General features: G+C 51.0%; 7 protein-coding genes across 7 annotated transcripts; 3 read left to right on the top strand and 4 right to left on the bottom strand.

Annotated features, from left to right (window-relative positions):
- Window positions 1–4: 4 nt before the first annotated feature.
- BDV14DRAFT_169512 (putative nuclear migration protein (ApsA)) lies at window positions 5–5179 on the bottom strand. The gene has a single exon (XM_073768047.1). The coding sequence runs from the start codon at window positions 4761–4763 to the stop codon at window positions 609–611; it is 4155 nt and encodes a 1384-aa protein (XP_073630516.1). The 5' UTR covers window positions 4764–5179; the 3' UTR covers window positions 5–608.
- Window positions 4936–5791, bottom strand: BDV14DRAFT_26829 (uncharacterized protein). Its single transcript, XM_073776412.1, has one exon. The coding sequence runs from the start codon at window positions 5598–5600 to the stop codon at window positions 5109–5111; it is 492 nt and encodes a 163-aa protein (XP_073630515.1). The 5' UTR covers window positions 5601–5791; the 3' UTR covers window positions 4936–5108.
- Window positions 5792–6990: 1199 nt separating this feature from the next.
- BDV14DRAFT_169510 (U2-type spliceosomal complex subunit CWC24) lies at window positions 6991–8149 on the top strand. The gene has a single exon (XM_073768046.1). The coding sequence runs from the start codon at window positions 7051–7053 to the stop codon at window positions 8044–8046; it is 996 nt and encodes a 331-aa protein (XP_073630514.1). The 5' UTR covers window positions 6991–7050; the 3' UTR covers window positions 8047–8149.
- A 732-nt stretch (window positions 8150–8881) lies between these two features.
- On the top strand, window positions 8882–10414 carry BDV14DRAFT_26807 (DUF3431 domain-containing protein). Its single transcript, XM_073776411.1, has 3 exons — window positions 8882–9336; window positions 9387–10028; window positions 10095–10414. Exons 1-3 carry the CDS (start codon window positions 9086–9088, stop codon window positions 10141–10143), a joined length of 942 nt encoding a protein of 313 aa, XP_073630513.1. The 5' UTR covers window positions 8882–9085; the 3' UTR covers window positions 10144–10414.
- Window positions 10415–11349: 935 nt separating this feature from the next.
- Window positions 11350–12667, bottom strand: BDV14DRAFT_169505 (uncharacterized protein; the record flags this gene model as incomplete). Its single annotated transcript, XM_073768045.1, has 2 exons — window positions 11856–12667; window positions 11350–11804 (listed from the first exon to the last, which is right to left on the bottom strand). The coding sequence occupies exons 1-2, from the start codon at window positions 11963–11965 to the stop codon at window positions 11351–11353; spliced, it is 564 nt and encodes a 187-aa protein (XP_073630512.1). The 5' UTR covers window positions 11966–12667.
- A 2159-nt stretch (window positions 12668–14826) lies between these two features.
- On the bottom strand, window positions 14827–17355 carry akuA (putative DSB repair complex subunit Ku70). Its single transcript, XM_073768044.1, has 5 exons — window positions 17177–17355; window positions 16516–17127; window positions 15623–16466; window positions 15463–15566; window positions 14827–15413 (listed from the first exon to the last, which is right to left on the bottom strand). Exons 1-5 carry the CDS (start codon window positions 17243–17245, stop codon window positions 15087–15089), a joined length of 1956 nt encoding a protein of 651 aa, XP_073630511.1. The 5' UTR covers window positions 17246–17355; the 3' UTR covers window positions 14827–15086.
- Window positions 17356–17518: 163 nt separating this feature from the next.
- BDV14DRAFT_169499 (ferrochelatase HEM15) lies at window positions 17519–19144 on the top strand. The gene is made up of 3 exons (XM_073768043.1): window positions 17519–17913; window positions 17981–18563; window positions 18614–19144. The coding sequence occupies exons 1-3, from the start codon at window positions 17692–17694 to the stop codon at window positions 19069–19071; spliced, it is 1263 nt and encodes a 420-aa protein (XP_073630510.1). The 5' UTR covers window positions 17519–17691; the 3' UTR covers window positions 19072–19144.
- Window positions 19145–19183: the final 39 nt, after the last annotated feature.

Genomic DNA, 19183 nt, shown 5'->3' with positions numbered 1-19183 from the left:
GTGCCATTGTGACTCACAGAAGATTGGACTACTATAAGGTAGTTGATGTGCAGAATGACTACATCTGAGAAGAGGGTATGATATGTTCCAAAATATTCTTGCTCTTGACTGACGATAGATACTCCCCAAATGAAAGAATGAACCAGACACCAAGAATAGTCTGCATTACAACCACATACACACTCAACGCTGTCATCAGATAGAAACCAATACCAAGGTCGAGGAAGATCAAGATCAAAAATACAAGAGGCGCCTATAAGTGTTTGCGCATATGTTGGTAAGAGGAGATTCAGCCGGGCCATAACGAAGGAGTGGCCAGGAGTAGTATGATATTAACAAATGAAATAAACCAACGGTTCGTACAGAAATGATAGGATGGAAACATCAAGTTGCAGTTGCAGAAAATGCAGAATGTAAAGCAAGGCCATGAGTAAATTGATATGCAGGTGGAAATGTCGCTCACTTGCTGGGGTGACCGTCCAGCAAAGAAATGATAACTGTGGAGCCGAGAAGAGTTGCTGCTCACTTCGAAACGATAGTGGCTGTATGTGGGAATGCGATGCCGCTAATACATAAGACTTTTGAACGCACGGTGAAAGCACCACAGCTTAGTGGTGGGAGTGAATCCGGTTAGCGCGAGGGCTGAAGCGGCTTGTTCTCGAGAGCGAGCCGACATCATGTTTGCCATCGCAGCAAGCACGGACATTCTCGAGCCCATCCTCATCGTGGTCGTGCACATGGTGGTGGTGGTGAAAGTCCTCCACACTGTTCTGATGGTGGATGCTACCTTCGTTGACGCTAGACGCCGCATAGTTCGGGCCCTTCCGTCCGAAAGAGCCCTTGATGGTGGTGTTCAACAGCGTGCTCAGACGAGACCCTGAACCCTTGGCGTTGTCGGAGTGATGTGATGGGGCGTAGGCCGGTGACACACGGCCAGGTGTTTGACTCGGGCGCAGAGACATTGCTGAGCCTGATCGTTGCTTGGGTAGATTCCGGGTGCCACGGCTTTGCGCCGACGAAATTGACATGCGTGCGGTTTGACGCGAGCGAGAGCGGAAGCCGGGGTTGAACTCATCTATGTCCTCCAAGGTGACGGCGTCCTCTGCCCCCTCATCCTCAGCGCCGTTTCGTACAAGTAGGTACGAAAGCGCATTGAACCATGTCTCGTGACGTTGGCTGGTTGTAGCAGTGAATCGGATGCGACGACCAGGGCTGACGATCTCCAAGCTCTTGCAATGGAGACCAGGGGGGTATGGGTTGTCATCAGCCACCACTCTCACAGCTTCAATGGAAACACTCTTTGTTCGACCCTCGGCCTTTCCAGACGTTTGCGGGTCGTGCTCACTCCAGTACAGAGTTCGCGTATACGGGTGGACCCAGAAGTATCGGCGATGTCTGGTGTTGGAGATTTCCCCAGAGACAGCTCTGCGAGTGTACTTCCAGAGGAACTCACCAATCATGGTTTGTGTAATCGCTTGGATCATTCGAGGGTCCGTGCCCGCGGCATACCCTTGTGGTGCAAACGGCGGGTTGGGTTGCATGTTGAAGCGCTCCTCCAGCTCTGACGCGAATGATGATACCGACGATCGTCGTGACATGTGACTGTCGCGTCTCATGCTGGCTCGTGAGGTGTTTGTCTTTGCCGAGTTGACTTGAAGAGACGACCCGTTTGGCGTTCGCGGGCGCTGGGCGGCATTGTTCTTAAAGGCAGAGGCGGGTGCAAGCGGCGGGCCCATCAAGCTAGCAGACGCCGCAGACGACGGGCGTTGCTCCATGGACTTCTTCTCTGCTGCGAGAATATTTTCGCGATGATCGACAGGCAATGGAGGATGGATTTGAACACTCGAGGCTTGGCTTGCGGCACTTCCAGGCCTCTTGTGGAGAGAGGTGGTTGAAGCCTGAGGAGCTGGGCGCGTTCGCGCCTTAGGCGTGGCAAAAGGTGAGTTGCTAGATTCCTTAGCCCTGTCGCTGTCAGGAGGAGAAAGTGGCCGGGAGGAAACTCGGTCCATAAGGATCTGGTCGATTTGCTTGGAAGACAGAATGGTCTGCGCACCCTGATCGGCCTGGTTGGACGAGCTCGACTTTGCACGACGAGGAGCCGCATTTCCAGAAATCGCGCCCAATGGCAGTGTCACACTATCCTGTTGAGTAACCATCTCAGTGGCAGCATCCTTGCTTGTGCTCTCGTCCGCGACAACAAGAGGTGAGGGGTCTTTGTTTGCTCTCGAAGAACTGGCCACTCCCATGGGAGGAACGTTTTCGTCGGCTGCCGGTGGCGTAGGAAGGAACAAGACATCTGGAATATACTCCACAGGGGGAGTTTCGACCGAGCTGACAATCGACAGTGCCAACTGCGGTACTGGTTGAACAGCCGCCTCTGGAACCGCGGGGGCAATTGATTCGGTGTACACCGGATCGACGAAGGAGATGCTCAGCTCATGCAGAGTAGGCTTAGAAAGGGTGGGTTCAGGAACAACCTCTTCCACAACCGCGGCCTCTGCCTCGAGTTCAGGGGTCGGTTCGACAGGCTCGGTTTCTGCCGACGAGATGGTCGAAAGCGAGATTTCGGGAAGGATAGGTTCAGGAGCAACCTCTTCCACGACCGCGACCTCTGCCTTGGGTTCAGGGGTCGGTTCGACAGGCTCAGTTTCTGCTGACGAGATGGTGGAAAGCGAGAATTCCCCGATTTCTGTACTCGTTCCTTGTTCTGAATATGAGACCAGAGGTTCCGGCGTAGGCTCTGGCAGGCTGGGTGGGACAGGCAATGTGTGCTCAGAAAATACTTGAGACGCCGCCATGCTTGGTACATAAACCGGCTCAGGCTCAGGAAGAGCAGGGACAACCGGGGCCTTTGGCTCACTAAATTGCGACGAAATCGACGACAAGGCCACTTCAGGCAGAGGAGGAAGAGGGGCGGCAACTGGTTCCGTTGTGCCTCCTACGAAAAATGCTGTACTCAGCTCGGGGAAGCTAGGCGCCACAGGCTCGGTTTCTTCGGAAGAAATAGACGAAACATCGAGCTCCAGTTGAGGCTTCGGTGGTTCAGAGACGGCAAGTTCTCGTTGCTGGTCTCCTTCTTGACTGTCCCATGCCATTTTGGGGGGCGTAGGAACGCTCACAACATTATCGCCGTTAGGGTCCGAATCAGATTTAAGAGGGGTCCATTGTGTTCCTGAATTGACCAACATCGGTGATTCAACCACTTCCATAGCCGTACCAGCGTCCGACATTGTCGCTTTCTTGGGGGTGACAGGAGCGCTGCTGGCAGTATCATCGTCCGTTGCTTGAGAGACCATAGACGGAGCGGGTTCCCAAGGATCAGTCATCACACCAGAGTCAACCATAGCAGGCTTCGGAGGCTTCGATGGAGACTCAAGAGTGATTTCGGACGACCTCCTCGAGCTGGATACAGCGAGCAGGCGTGGGGTGGAAGGAGATTCCGGAGCGAATTCCATCGGTGGGCCGAAGTTATCATCTTCGTCTTCGTTACCATCAGCGTCAGCAAGCTCCGCGAAAAGACTTTGACCTTCTGGAGCACCGGATGATTCCCGGGTGAAGGTTGCGGCGGGAGATTGGCGCGAGCTTGAGGGGCGGCTATCGAAGCCCATGGGACCTTCTCTGGAGGGGCGAATCTTGCGCAGACTGCTCCTCTTATTTCGCAGACGGTACTGGGGAGTTGAGAAGTGAGTGGCAGAAGGCGTGCCAGGGTCCTCACTGTCATCCTCGTCGGCAGAGGTAGACGCAGTGCTGTAGTAAGAAGTTCGATCACGAGCCTTGGCCAAGGTGAGCGAGGAGACTCGTTCGCGAGGAGTCCTGTGGACGCGATCCTCGGTTTCCGTAAGCTCATCACTGTCAGTGCTTTCGCCAGCCATGCTCTCGACGCCGGTCTGGAAGGCTTCGCTTTCAGTCGTGGTTTCCCTTTCGTTGGCGGTCTCGAAAGGATCGTCGGCCTCTGTTGCAGTCTGGTACGCATCACTGCGTTCATCAGTGGACTGGTCTTCCGTGCGATCGTGGGGTTTGCTGGAAGCTTTGTGAGCCGGACTGATGTCTGCAGCGTTATCCTCCCAGTCCGAGTCATGAATCTCGACTTCTGCCTTCTTTCTACCAGCGCCTAACAAGTCCGGGCGAGCGGGTTTGCGAGCGTTGTCAGCCTTGGTCTTCTGGCGCTTGTTGGTTGCTCCATTGGCAACGGTTGAATCGCGGCGGCGCTGTTCAACCTCGTCACGAGCTTCTTGGAGCATGCGCTTAAGCTCAATCTTCTCGGTCTTCTCGCGATGAACGGTGCTCCTCAAGTTCTGGATCATACGGTGGGCGTGTCCAAGGGAACTTCGTAGAGTCTCAGTCTCTAGATGGTTATGGCGAGGAGTAAACTTGCTTGGCGATGGTGGTGGTGAGTTCTCTGGCGTTGCTTGGTCGTCAGAGTCAGAGTCGCGGGAGCGGATGACTTCGCGAGTAGCCTCGGTTTCATGCTGACGCAGGCGCATGGCCACTGCTCTCGCAAGCTCTTGGTTCTGAATATTCATATCCTCGAGCTTGCGTTGTAGCGTAAGCTTCTCAGCGTCCCCTGCATTGAGGTTTCTTCGCAAAAGTTTGATCTCGGCGTCGGTCGCCTTCTGGGCTGCCGTTTGGTCCTCGATGAGTTTCGCATTCGCTTGTTTCAAGTCCTCCAGCTCTCGCTCCATGGAGCCCTTCTCCGCAGCGACTGATCCTAGACTGCTGTTCAATTTGCTCTCGCGGTCTGTGGCTTCTTTGATGGCAGCCATGAGCTCATGGGTTCTCGTTTCCAGCGCCCAGTTTTCATCCTTGTACCGTTCCTCGCTCTCATCCAAGGCGCGGATTCGTTGCGCATAGCCTTCTGCCTCCAGTTCAAGTCGGGACTTTTCCAGGTTCACAGTCTTCAATCCTTCTTCGCGCTCGGCTAAAAGAGACTGGAGTTGGCGCACTTGAGCTAGGAGCGACGTAGAGATCTCGGTAGCAAATTCGATATCATGGACACGGTTTGAAGGCTGGTTTCGCTGTTTCCGCGACGGTACGCTCACTTTGCTTGGCGAGTTGGTAGCTTGAGTCGCAAATAAGGCTGGACTTAGCGGTGACTATAGATTAAGAAGTTAGCATCTGACTGAATGGCGCACTATTTCATTCCGGAGAGAGCAGACCTTCTGGTCAAAAGAAGGGGTTCCCAAATGTCCATCATCGCCTCCGGCAAGCCGCTTTGGAGCAAGAAATGCTCGAGCAGTTTCCTGTCCGATTTCATTGTACTCGCGCTCCAAATCGGCTAGCTTTTGACGAAGGTCTTGTCCCAGTTGACCCTCTTCCTGCTGCTGCTCAACTTCTTTCAGCTTCTCCTCGAGTTCCCTCCGCTGATCGACCAGGGCGGTTCCCAGCTTCGACGCTTCCTCGAGGCGGCGCTCTGTTTCTGCGAGATGGGCTTCGAGGGCTCGTTTGGCTTGTGCGGGCGAAGATGCGTCGAGACTGAACAGTTGCGCATCGAAGGGTGTGTACTGGCTGCCTTCTTCGGGGTTTCGTGTGCCTCCTGGTTCAATGACGAACGGGTCGTCCATCATGGACATCATCGAGGCGCTTCCTCGAGAGTCGTCCATGCCTCAAAAGTGTGGGTGTGCAGATAGTCCTGGCTCGTTGGAAACCGGGACTAGCTTGCAGTAAGGGGTCCGTAAACTCGTCGCCTCGCTCGTTCTTTGTTGCGACCTCAAACCACAGTCATCATTCGACTGGACGTCCAATCCTTCGAGTTCGCTATTTCTCGGATTCCGTCCGAGTATTGTCTTGATGTGCGCCGACCAGCGACTGGTTATTCGCGGTGATAACCGAAACTCGATGTGAGGGTTAGCGGTGGTGGATCGGACTGAATCAGGACCGGCGTCGGTCGGTGAGTAATCCGCTAGATTGGCCGTATCAGTCGTCGACTCGGGATTGTGCAGCGCAAAAAGACGGAGCTAAGATTAAAAGATCGTAGAAGTAAGAAATGAAACGCGACGACTGCACTGTAGCCAGGACAGGCAAAATGAGGAGAATGAACAGAAAAGGCGTTCGGGAGCGACCCAAGGGACGACAACAAACGCGTTGTGGAGGAGGTCGTAGGGAAACCTTGGGAGTGCGTGCGACCGGGATGCGGGCCAACCACGGCTGCGGACGATACGCTGCCTTCAACGCTCAACCACAGCTTGCAGTCGTGGCGATTAGAAAACAAAAACAAACTGGTATGGCACGGGTCAATGCGGATGCAGCTACCACGCCATACAGTAGCTTGTATTAAAGTCGATCAAAGGGTTAAAATATCAAGGAAAGACAAATGAAAGACGCGACTAAGAAAAAGAGAAGGGATTAAGGTAGATCAGATGGTCAAAAAGAGGACAAGAGATAGTAAGGAAAGGAAAGACAAATGAGAGAATGGGGGAGGAAATGGTATAGTAAGAGAACGAGTATAGGAATTGATGCCAGTTGGACAACGAGACGAGAACGCTCGTTGGGCGGGGGGACGAAGAAGAAAGGAAGGGAGGGAACGCGAGAGAGCCAGAAGACGAGGCCGACGCCTTAGCTGTTAGGCAGGCCGCTGAGACAGGGCCAGATGGGGGCAGATGCGTCTACGATGGCTGATGAACTAGTCTACCCTAATCGATCTGATACATGGCCTGAAATTGAAGGAGCAACTCATATGCTCAAAACAATCTACAAGCGACTCTACAAAGTGCATTATCGAGGGCCAACTGTCGATATGCAAGAAGCCAAACAATGGAACGGAATTAAGGTTACTGGACGTCAACCAGCGCGGTTGGAAGGAAGAGGCACAGTTTCAGGCACTCAGGTGTCAGCATCAGGAACCCACAACAATAACAAGTCAACAACAATAGAAGTCACATGACTGATACAGGTTTGCACGGTTTACAGACTATGCTGATAAAGGCACACGTGACTTAGAGTCAAAGGTCATGTGCTTTGCCACTCGCAGTCTCGATGCTTCATGCCGAGCAGCTCTGACGATATTCCCTCCTTCTTCATCTCAGAAGTGATATTCACAAATCCAGATTTAACATGGCTGATACAGCGCCTCCGGTCACGTTCAAGAAGCGCTCCGTCAAAAAAGGCAATTTTCGCAAGAAGCCTGAATCACCGCCGCCTGATGCGGACTCCGACTCCAGTTTCACCTCTTCCGACGATGAAGAAGGCCGCAGAATCAAGAGACGCAAGAAGAATGCAGCTGTTTCCGCATCATCGGCCTCAAACGCGCGACGAGCAAAACCTACTGAAGAAACGGTCGCCGCCGCCGCTCTACCTCTCACCTCTTCCAACGACGCCACTAAGCATTCCAACTGGTACGATGATGAATTGAACGAGAAAAATCTCTTGGGAGCAACACGAGCTCGCCCAGAATCATCGGCCGACACTGCGCCTGACGGCACATACAAGGGCGCCGCCAATTATCAATCCTTCATCCAGAAAAATCCCAACGCCCCGACGAAACAATTCGGTCCCATCAAAGCACCCACCAACGTACGAACAGTGACATTCATGGATTACGCGCCCGATGTATGCAAGGACTACAAGCTCACAGGGTACTGTGGTTTCGGCGATTCCTGCAAGTTCAGTCATATGCGTGAAGACTATAAGCAGGGTTGGGAGTTGGATCGGGATTGGGATGTCAATACAAAGGGCAAGAAAATGGACGGCAAGGTCTTGTCACAGCGGGGCGCTAAATCTGGCGATGACGACGAGAATGACGAGGAGGAACTCGAAAACATCCCTTTCGCCTGCATCATCTGCAAAAAGCCGTACCAAACCCCCATCGTCACAAAATGCGGGCACTACTTTTGCGAGTCCTGCGCTTTGCAGCGTTATCGAAAGAACCCTTCGTGTGCCGCTTGCGGGGCTGGAACTGGTGGAGTTTTCAACGTTGCCAAGAAGCTTAACAGCTTGCTTGAGAGGAAAAGGGAGCGCGCGCGACAACGGCGGGAGCAGGCTATTGCAGATGGTGAGGAGGTTAGTAGCGAAGAGGACGAGGACGAGGACGAGGGGGCGGAAAGTTCATGAGTGCTGTTGGAGACAGGTAACGAAACATGTACATAAGCTAGACTCTAGAGGCTACCATGTCTCCAAATATATTATATAAAGAATGAAAATGCCGCAGCAGGACTGCGAGCTGCAGCTAATTACCCCTGAGCAATACTCATTAGTCCCTTTTAGCGATAGAGGGGGACGCTATACGTCATTCCACTGGAGTGGCTCCTCACGGCACGTGCTAATCCTTAGGCTTTGGACCCTGGCGACTTAAAGTTCTTACGCCAGATTCTTCTCCCCACCACTCCTTCCCAACTATCCTCAGAACGGGCGACGATGTACATTGGCAGCGGCGTAGACAATTCCTTCCACGGCTGGTCTCGTCGCTACACCTTCCAGTGCGTGGGATCATCTGATCTTGATCTGAAGCATGCACCAGTTTCTGACTCAGGGACATCTAACAATCCGCGTCCTAAGCTTCTCCACCAGAGTCACAGCCACGGGGAAGGACCCAGAATGCTTCGAGCCCTTGGAGCTGTCCGCTGTGGCCTGCTGCCTGTGACAGGCGTCGCGCGGCCAATTCGCGCGGTTCGGGAGCCACTTGCGGGCCTAACGCGTGGCATATCAGCGGGTTCCTCACTTTGCTTTCTTGTGGTTCCATAGTGCTTCGCAGGCCCACGGGGTCAACCCCCGTCGACTGACCAATCGAATGCCCATGCCTCTTGATTCCGCGTCATGATAGCTCGTTTTGGGGGCTGTTGCCTCCCCCGGCCTTCCTCTCCGGAGCGATATTGGCCCTGACCCTCTGAAAGCCCATGGCTGATCCTATGCCAAAATGCCGACGTTGGACCCTATCTACCTCTCTGTTACTTCTGCAGAGGGGCACCTCTCTCAATCTCTTCTTGCACCGGTTACTCGCTCACTTTGCGCAACTCAGCACCTTCGCTCCTGCTGCAATTTGATATTGGAACCCGCCGTTCGGTCTTCACTGCCGCAGAAACCTCTGCCGATGCATTCATCTCATTGCAACCTCAGACATCCCGTTGAGTCTCTCTAACATTCATATCCCACGATGAAGAGCGGCTATCGCATCGCGGCCTGCTTTTCGTTACTGCTCTTCATCCCAGTATATCTTCTTGGAGCACATCTCGCAGACCTTGGCGACCAGTATCATGCAGGCACCTACTTGAGCGACTGGCTGGAAAGCAGCAACCTCCGTCAGAGCAAATGGAGTCCATACGACGGGTACATCCAAGACAAAGTTATTGTTATGGCCAGGCTTGAAGAAGAGCCAGTGGACTGGGTTCACGAGGAGCTTCCAGAGTATGTATCGCACTTGTGCTGATGAAACTGCTGCTAATCAACATGCCCAGCTGGCAACGAGCGATCTACACAGTCAACCCATCCAAGGCTACGCTCTCCGATAGCAATCGTCTCAAGACACCGGTCAACAAAGGCCACGAATCCATGGCCTACCTCACCTACTTGATAGACCATTACAACAATCTGCCATCCACGATCGCATTTATCCACTCCCACCGCGCAGGGTTTCTCATGGCCTGGCATAACGATGCTCCGCTACATGACAATGCCGCGGCTCTTCAGTCTTTGCGCCTTGATTTCGTTCAGCGCAACGGCTACGTCAACCTCCGGTGCAATCAAAATCCAGGCTGTCGCCAACCGCAGAGGCATAATCCTCACATCACTGAACTTGTTTGGACAGAGGTGTTTGAGCGAACCAGCACACCGCCAATGAACTCCACGACGAGCGCCATCAACGCGGACGACCCTCTAAATCAACACGAAAAGAGGTCCAACTACCTGCAAATACCCACCGAAATCGGCGCCGCATGTTGCGCACAGTTTGCAGTTTCGCGAGAACAAGTCCTGCAACGACCTCGTGAAGACTACATCAAGATCCGGCAGTGGGTGATTGACACGGATAAGGACGACGCCTCAAGCGGGCGAGTGATGGAATACTTGTGGCATGTTATTTTCGGCAAAGAGTCCGTATAGTGAGTGTGACCTATATTATACCCTCCCCCAGACCGCATCCCACGCTAACAGTCTTGCTCTCCTAGTTGTCCTGACGAACAGCTTTGCTACTGCCAGGTATACGGGCAGTGCTGAAATTTAGGTGCGGGCACCACGACTATCGAATACGTTTTCTTCTTTTTTTGGACATCATTTGCCATGCAATGCGTTATTAGCGTCGCTTTTTTTACGACTATATCCCTTGCGATCGACCGATATTTATATTAGATGCATAGAGTCTATGAATTAGACAACACTTGAGGTCGAATTCGACTTTTTTTATGACAGTCAAAACTTTTGCTTGTTTTATTCAATCTCTCACTACTTCCATGTGGAACATGGGTGCTGTAGTCGCTTCATTCGGCTCCGCGACTTGACGCGGCTAAACTCTTTCATGACCAAAATACGAGAATACGAGATCTGGCCAGCCAACATAATCTCCCATTCAAAATTGAATCGATGCTCTCCCTAGTTCATCCAAGTGCAAAATCTCGTATAATCGTCAACTTGGTGGAAATTGAGAATAGTGGGAAACGCATTCCGTTCAGTCCTCTTTGACGGTGCAGAATATATACTTTACGCTGAACCACCACAACGTCGCATCCTCCAAATATATACTGACAACACCAATGACAACATGGACTCTGAATACGTTCAGTCCAGCTCTATGTTTTGCATTATTTATCACTGGGGGGTTTTGTCGAAAGCCAGGCGTATGCAGACGTATTATGTAGGGTTGGGAGAGCACGCCCGCGAAGCAAGAGATCCAGGCCTAGGCAAGTCGATCGACTGGCGGAGGAGAACGTAAGCGAGGGAATTGGATCAATTCAGACATATCAACTCATTTCATGATTTGGGTAAACCGGTAAAGTCGTATCCTGCACGACATGCTAAATTACAAATAGAATGTGAGGACCTGTGAATTTGACGCTGAAAATGACCGCTACTGAGGCCATAGACGGCCTCATTTCCACCCCCGTAACTCTCAGCGGTGAGCCGCATGAGTTCTCTTCTATCGTGCTGTTCAGTCTCACTATGGGTGTTGTGAGTGTCACCGATGGTGCCGGATCATCCCAGAGCGTCCACATACCAATTGGCTTTGCATGACCACAGCGGATGATCGTTGTTTCAACTGTCTGTCCTCGTTTCTCTTTCTTACCAGTTTGAGTTCAGCAGAATATAGATGCATATTTGTAAATTGGCTCAGAAGCAGCTAGTACACTGATGGAACCATCCTAGATCCGGAGAAAGAACTAGAACATCAGTAACAAATAACATTATCATTAAACAGTCATTCTGACTTTCACTCTTCATCTGTCTCCATCTCTGTAACTATTTCTCCAAAGGGACCCTGCTTAACAACTCTGTAATGCCGTATGTCTTCGCCTTCGACAGCTTCAAACACGTCAGTATCTCCGTATTGGTAATGTCGATTGACGTGGTTCCGGTACGCATGAATGGCTGCGTTTGCTGTCTTGACTGGTGTCGTGTGCGGAGATGCCTCAATTGAATCTCGAAGAATACTATCAATCCATTGAATGATTTTGACCTTCTTCGTCACCCATAAATAAGTTTCCGATACAAAAAGATTGCGGTTCTCGTCCAGCCAGGCGAATCTATACTCCTGCGAGTCGGATATAAGTCCAAACACAGAGCTATTTATCTTTTTCGACTCTTTTCGACTATCCTGGACAGCAGCAAGGTATATGATGAGTTGAGGAAGCGCAGATTGTGCCGCGCCTGGCTTTTTGGCTTCCCTGACTGGAGTTAGTTCTGAAACTCTTTGTCTGAATAGAGAAGATACGGACAGGACAATTAAGGCAGTCTGTAGGGCGGCTTTCGAGCTCCCATATGCAAGGCACCAATCTGCTCTCCCCTGAATCAAGAAATTATGCAATTTGCTTTTTACTGATAGCATTACCTCAGGAAACCAATTCAGATGTCTCTCAGCATCATTGTCGCGAAGACACTTTAGTCGGTCACAAAATAACACATCGAGAATTGTTCGGCAAGTGGACTCAGAATCAGCCAGCTGAAAATACGGCGATGATTGTAACTCCCTAATACACGTATCTAAAAGACATATATTGTTTTAGTCTGATCGGAGACACAAGTTAGCTGGCTGAAGGATAGATCTCACCTGCCCACTCTGATAGTTGGCTATGGCTCAAATTGTCATCTTCTCTTAGCTGCCACACATGTTTCTCACTGTTCCGGTCATAGATCACCTCGACAGCATTTGCAGCAGTCTTAATGCTATCAAAATTGGTGACAGGAACAGAAAGTCTAGGCGGAGGCTGGCAACAGTCCTGAAGCCAATCAATCAACTCTTTCACATTGGTGAGTTTTTCGGTGTCTATCGGATTCTCTCCGATAAACGTCTTGAACGAATCAAAGACAGGCTTGAGAGTTGCAGGGTCGATCCGAAGGATGACACGCCCGTCTCGAGTGTGCTTTTGACCACCAGGCATTATCAGCAGCGTCACAGCAGAAAGCAGGTCGGTGATCACAAGAAAACAAATATGACGAAATGATTTGACTGATGATTGTATAAATGCAGTAACACAGTAGAGTGTATAAGCAGCCAGTAGTATTATGAGCAAATGTCTCAAGGGTGGAGAACAAAACAGTGCTAGGCAGAAGCAGCTGCAAAATGGCCAAGCTGGGTGACTAGAGGCGGTGAAGAGGCGGTGAGTTTGGTGGGAGTCCGCATTCATCCCCGGCCCAGGCACTTGGACAGCACTGACGGAGATTAGTCAAAGCTCACGTGCCTGCCGTAACGTAAATCCCGGGCGGCCGGTGTTTTTTCCACAACTCCACTGCTCTACAAACTTTTAATCGAAATAACTGTATCAATTCTTACTCGAATGAAATAATTTAAACACGATTAGAAGCGCGACATGTCATTCTTGTATGACCACGTACTCCGCAATCTGAGCAGGTTGGTGGCGCGCGCCTGGGTCTTTCGGAAGTTGGAAGGGCACTGGTGCTGGACCCCCTTCAACTTGCACTTCATTGTTTCTTGACATTATAAGGTCCTGGGCTTCCTGAAATGAAATACCATCTGTAGGAGCCATTAAACGCTTAGAACGACTTTTTTTAATCGTCAAATCTGCAACAAAAGAGCGGAGATCCCTGTTTTCCTGTGCCAGAAGCCCAGCATTGTAAATAGCTGTCTCACAGCCTTTTATAAACTCATCTAGTGCTCGCTTTGAAGGTGTTAAGGGACTCTTGGAGCCATTCTTTAGAAGCTTCTTAATTGTAGAAGCTTTTCAATACACCTGGCGGACTGTGTGAGGCGTACAAAGCTGGGAGGAAGGAATTGAAGGATTGCCTTCGCTTGAAGGGGGGGTAGGTGTTGCCAGTCTTAGCTGCAGTTTATCTAGAACTGCAGCAGGTGAGAATGGATAAGTCCCAGTTCCCTGAATCCGCTTTGAATATTCTCCTTTGTAAAGACCTTCTGGTGCGCTTCTGGATAGGTCTTTAAGAAATCAAGCTTGTCAATAGTATTGCATCCCAGGCGTGCCTTCTGCTTAACCAAAGAACCATACGCCTTCTTTAAAGGCCCAAAGCAACCCACATCCAGTGGCTGCAAGAGGTGGGATGAATGGGGTGGCATGTAGATAGGGATAATATTATTATCCTTGCATGTAGTGTCAAAGGCAGGTGTCAGGTGGCTTCCATGCCCATCCAAAACTAGCAGAGTGTACCCCCCCTGGCGCCGCCCCTGTACAGCTGGGATGAAGCATTTTTGAAGCCAGCGAAGTCCTATCTCATCTATAGTCCATCCATTGGCACTAACTTCGATTCTCCAGTTGCGTGGTACTTTGAGTTCCTCAAACCATCCCTTGATATAGCGCTTTCCTTTGAAAATGATTGTTGAGGGTACTGACCAGCCATTTGAATTAATGCATTCAATGGTGGTAACCCATTCCCGATTCCCTGGCATGATAAGCCATGGTTTGCCTGGCATTTCAGCTCTTAACACAACTTTTGTTGATGCAATTAGCCCCATAGCAAAGCCAGTTTCGTTAAAATTAAAGATATCCCCATCCTAAATGCTGTACTTGTTTTTAATCTTTTGCAACTCTTTAAAAAATGGACCAATAACTCTAGGATCTTCACACATAGCTCTTTGACAATTAATCTTTCGGGCCATCCGGGTTTTAATCTCAGGGCGCCTTTTAGTGAAGCCTGTTACCCAGTTTCTTCCAATGGGTGCAGCATCTGGAGTATGCTCCTTCAGGATAATCTCCGCCATCTCACGTACGCGTGAAGGCCTGGGGGGGGGGGGCTCCACGAAGGTCAAGTGATACTATCCATCCTATTAAGACATCTTCTTGAGATAGGGATAGCCTGTGCTGGTGGTTGCGGAGTTCTGCTTGTGCTTGAAGTCCATTAATCCTTCCTGCAAGTGTATTTGGATGAATGTTATATGCACGCGCCGCGGGCGCAATTTTCGTGTATTTTCCATTTTCAATATCTCTAATCGCGCATTGGATTCTGCCTTCCTGCTCAATCAATTCCTGTTTTGTTTTACGTCGAATTGGTGGCATGGTGGTAGTTGAAAGTTGAGTATTGCATACGCGTTGGGGGTGGTGGGGAAAAACACCGGCCGCCCGGGATTTACGTTAGTTCTTAGCTGTTAGCCAAGTCGACCTCATTTTTGAGATTACTCAGCCAACCAATGATAACGTAATCGGTAAGCGAGCGGGACATTTTTAGACGGTTGATATGACAGGCAGCAGTGAAGACATTTTACAGGGTATGGAGGATGAAAGAAAAATGAAGAAGTCAACTCCGTAGCAGACGACTATAGGAGAAATAGGGCCAGGATGTTTTCTATGTACTGTGGCCATGACAATCGAGGAGGCGGGTAGCTATCCTGAAACAGGAAACTAACTATAAAAAGAAGTTCTTGCTTTACAGAGCAAATATTCCCTACTCCATACATAAGGTCCGTAGACATGAACGGGCGCGTAAAGGGCCCCACGCGCCCTAACAAACTTCTGGCCAGCCCATACAGAGGTATCAAATGATTACTTCGTCTCCAAAAACTCCTCAACCCTTTCAAGCAAATCCGCCTTCTTCCCCGCCGTCGAGCGCCCCTGCGACGAGAGATACTCCTTCAGCGTCGCAACGGTGAGTTTATTCAGGATGCCCTTCTCATAGTGGCTCTTGACTTCATCCGAGGAGCCAGCACCACCACCATCGGCCCTGATTTTCTTGGCGGGCGGCGCAGACTTTGCGGCCGTGTCGCCCTTGGCTGGTCTTTTTGCGAGGGTTGCTTGGGGGGCCAGGGCGGCGATTTCGGCGTATTGTTTGTCGAGTTCGTCGGACCAGGAGAGGACATAGTCGCCCGCGCGCTAAGGACGTCAGTTGAGCTGGTAATATGCTGGGGGTGATGGGGGTTACCTTGTCGATTTGGCGGTATTTAGGGAGTGTTTTGTCGTCTGGCTTCTCGGGGACGTCTTCGTCGAGGGCTAGAGCTTGAAGAATGCGGTAGTGCCATTGTAGAGCTAGTATTGATTTATTTAGTCGAGATTTCAGAAAGAAAGATTGAACAATGACTTACCTGGATTTGGATATCTAGATGGCTCGTAGATACCCTTGGGCAGTTGTAATTGTTGGATGATGGTTCGCATCTGATCGATGAGTGGCTCCGGTGCGAATTGAAGCGTCTCTTCAGGGTTCTGTCGAACGTCATCGGCGAAAGGAAGTGGGATTATCCACAACCCGGGAGGGAACTTTTGAACACCGTTGTCGTCCACTTTCTCCTCGCCGGCCATCATTGCACCAAGGACTGGACCAGCAGCCTTGCGTGCAATGTACCAGACAAGCGCAACCTTTTGATCTTTCAGGAGCTTCTGGTATAGGGCAGAGAATACTCGCGTAGAACCGACATAGTCTTCTTCCGAGGGGTATATGAAGAGGGGGTGCTTAATGTTCGCCCAGAACGGCAGGGCAGAGAGGGGCTTGAAACCGATGATTCTGACGGCCGGTTCGCCAAAGTCTCTTAGCCCTTTCTGTTCCTCAGGAGTGAAGGTGACTTGGTCGCCGCCGAACTTATACGCCTTCTTGATTTCCCATTTTTCGATCGTCCGGGCTGTATCGTCGGCGATTTGTGTGGTTACTCCCTTTGCTATCTGGGGCTTCTCTCCGCCGAGCCAGACGTAGCAACTTCTTGCTGATTCTTGGCGCTTGAAGAGGATATAGCCAGATACTGAAATTTTGAAGTCCGGTCCAAGTTCCAGGGATATGTTCGAGAACTGCGCACGGCGCGGAACAGATCTAGAGTTTATGCTTGACAAGAGACTGTTGAGTAGCGATATGCCGTCATGAGGATCCAATGACTTCGAATCTGGTTTCAGGTAGGCAGGAGCCTCTGGGTCCATTGGAGAAGCTTTGTAGATGATATCCTATTCCCTGTAAGCTATGGTGATCCGCACGCGTGAGACTCACACCTACATCGTAGAACTTGGACGTGTCAAATTCGTGCTCTGGTTGAGAAATGGGGAACAACTCAATGATGACGCCGAGGTCGTATAAATCTTTCGCTCGAACGGTTGCCGCAGATCGGAGCGATTTGTTGTCTCCATGAGGGCTGTCTTTATCGGTGACGATGAATAATCGGCGGGATAGGAAGTTCGGAGCTTTCGAGGTGAAGATCTGGTTGGCGCAGAACAGAATGTTGGCCATAGATACGGGCTCTTCCGACGGCACGAGCACCTCGTTTGCCTTGTCTTGATTATCCACCAGCGACCGCAATTCTAATACTTCATGGGCGGAAGGGACATCCAGGTCCGTGAAAAGATAGCAATTGGGGTACGATAGGTCTCCGCGGCTGTTTTCGTCCTCATCGTAAAACTTGGACTGTTTGGTTCCATACAACAAGACGCCGATCATATCACGGGGATTGGAGATGATCCGCTGCTGCATAAGATGGTATGCGCATTTTAAGGCGGCGGTGGCAGGCGATTCTTGGCCGGGTTTCTTTGGATCTGGTGACTGACGCGGCTCGAGCATAGAGTCGCTGACTTCAACGGCGAAAAGAACGGCATCTCTCACTGTTTTGTAGCTCTGCCCACATATTAGCGGAATCGCGATAAGCGGAGAGGAAGCTCTATACAGTCTCGTCCAGCTCCTCCTCTTCCTCCTCAGGCGCGTCATCTCCGCGGTAATTACTGTCCTCTGCCATTGTAGAGATAGCAAAGTGATCAATGTGGTATGGGAAGTGAAGAAAAAAAGAATTGGGGAGGTCCCCAGCACTTCTTGACTATGAAGGCGGGTGACGTTGTTCTGCCTATCTTAGGTACACTATCAGAGAGCTACGCCGGACACGCGTTTCTCCGACTGCACCGACGCGGGGAAGACACGAACATCATGTGATCCCGCCTTGGCTGATGACCCCGGCTTTTCTGTGATTGGCCGATCGAGAAAAACCCGAGTCCGCTCCGTCATGATGCCGCCTGCAAATGTTGAGCCGTTTAAATCAGGGAACGGGACAGCTTGCTCCCTTCTTCATCTTCAATCTCATTTCTTCCCTTGGTTGTACGGTAATTTCCTGAGCCCCGACTTTCGTTCATAATCCGCGTTCTTCCTGCGCTGCTCGGAGATAAGTTGTGGCAAGCTGGTCAGACCGTCATGTCGCTGCGACGGACCTTTACCCTCCAGCAGCAATTGCTGCGCCCGATTGCTCGACTTCCTCAGGGATGCATCGGAGATCGACGACGTAACCTCGCAACAGCTGTACCGCCAGTCACTCAAGATGCAACGGGGTCCAAGGGGCCGACCGCAATGGTCTTTCTGAACATGGGCGGTCCTTCGACAACGGGCGAAGTGGAAGACTTCCTCAGCAGACTATTCGTACGTCTTATGCCATATTACCTACATGTTTACAAGTTCGACCTAACTAATTTTCCCGGTAACACAGGCCGATGGCGACTTAATTCCCCTAGGCCGACTTCAAAGCTACCTCGGTCCACTCATTGCGAAGAGGAGAACGCCCAAAATCCAGAAACAATATGCGGATATCGGAGGAGGTTCGCCAATTCGCAAATGGTCCGAATATCAATGCGCGGAGATGTGCAAGGTACTAGACAAGCTCAACCCCGAGTCCGCGCCTCACAAGCCATACGTCGCCTTTCGATACGCCGCTCCGTTAACGGAGGAGATGTACACGCAGCTACTAGCGGATGGCTTCGGCAACGGCAAGGGTGGTCGCGCTGTCGCCTTTACACAATATCCTCAATACTCGTGCTCTACAACGGGTAGCTCATTGAACGAGCTGTGGAAATGGCGCACCAGACTGGAGGGCAAGCGTACAAATGGTGACGTGGATCCGACAGGGGCTATCCAATGGAGTGTCATTGACCGCTGGCCGACACACCCAGGCCTAGTTGAAGCATTCGCACAGAATATCGAAGCCCAACTCAAGACATATCCGGAAGAAACGAGAGACAAAGTGGTCTTGTTGTTCTCAGCTCACAGTTTACCCATGAGTGTGGTCAACCGAGGTATGGCGTCGTTCGTTTCATCTCAAATTATAAATGACTAACATACACAGGTGATCCATACCCTGCTGAAGTTGCTGCCACCGTTCATGCAGTAATGCAGAGACTCAAGTTCAGCAACCCCTACCGACTGTGCTGGCAGTCTCAAGTCGGACCGTCCGCTTGGCTTGGCGCTCAGACTAGCGACACTGTTCAAGAATACGTCAAGAGAGGCCATACAGATCTTGTTCTGGTCCCAATTGCTTTCACCAGTGATCACATTGAAACCCTGTACGAGCTGGACCTGGAAGTAATGGAAGAAGCGAACTCTCCGGGAGTTAAGCGTGCTGAAAGCTTGAACGGAAATCCGGTTTTCATCCAGGCCCTCGCGGACCTGGCTCGCGACCACTTGGTCAAGGGAGAAGCATGCTCCCGCCAAATGACGCTTCGGTGCCAGGGTTGTAAGAGCGAGAGGTGTCTCGAACAGAAGAAGTTTTTCGCCGGCGAAAAATATGCTTCTCTTGTACAATAATTTACGTATTCTAGTGACCTTGTGATGATCACAGGCTGTTTCAATACACAATTGGCATAATAATATCAAAAAAGCCACAGTAAGGTAGCACCCGTAGGCTATAGAAGCGTAT

This window comes from Aspergillus stella-maris (assembly GCF_047715825.1).
Source record: "Aspergillus stella-maris strain CBS 113639 unplaced genomic scaffold BDV14scaffold_13, whole genome shotgun sequence".
Classification (NCBI taxonomy): Eukaryota; Fungi; Ascomycota; class Eurotiomycetes; order Eurotiales; family Aspergillaceae; genus Aspergillus; species Aspergillus stella-maris.
This window is presented reverse-complemented; position numbering and strand designations above follow the sequence as displayed.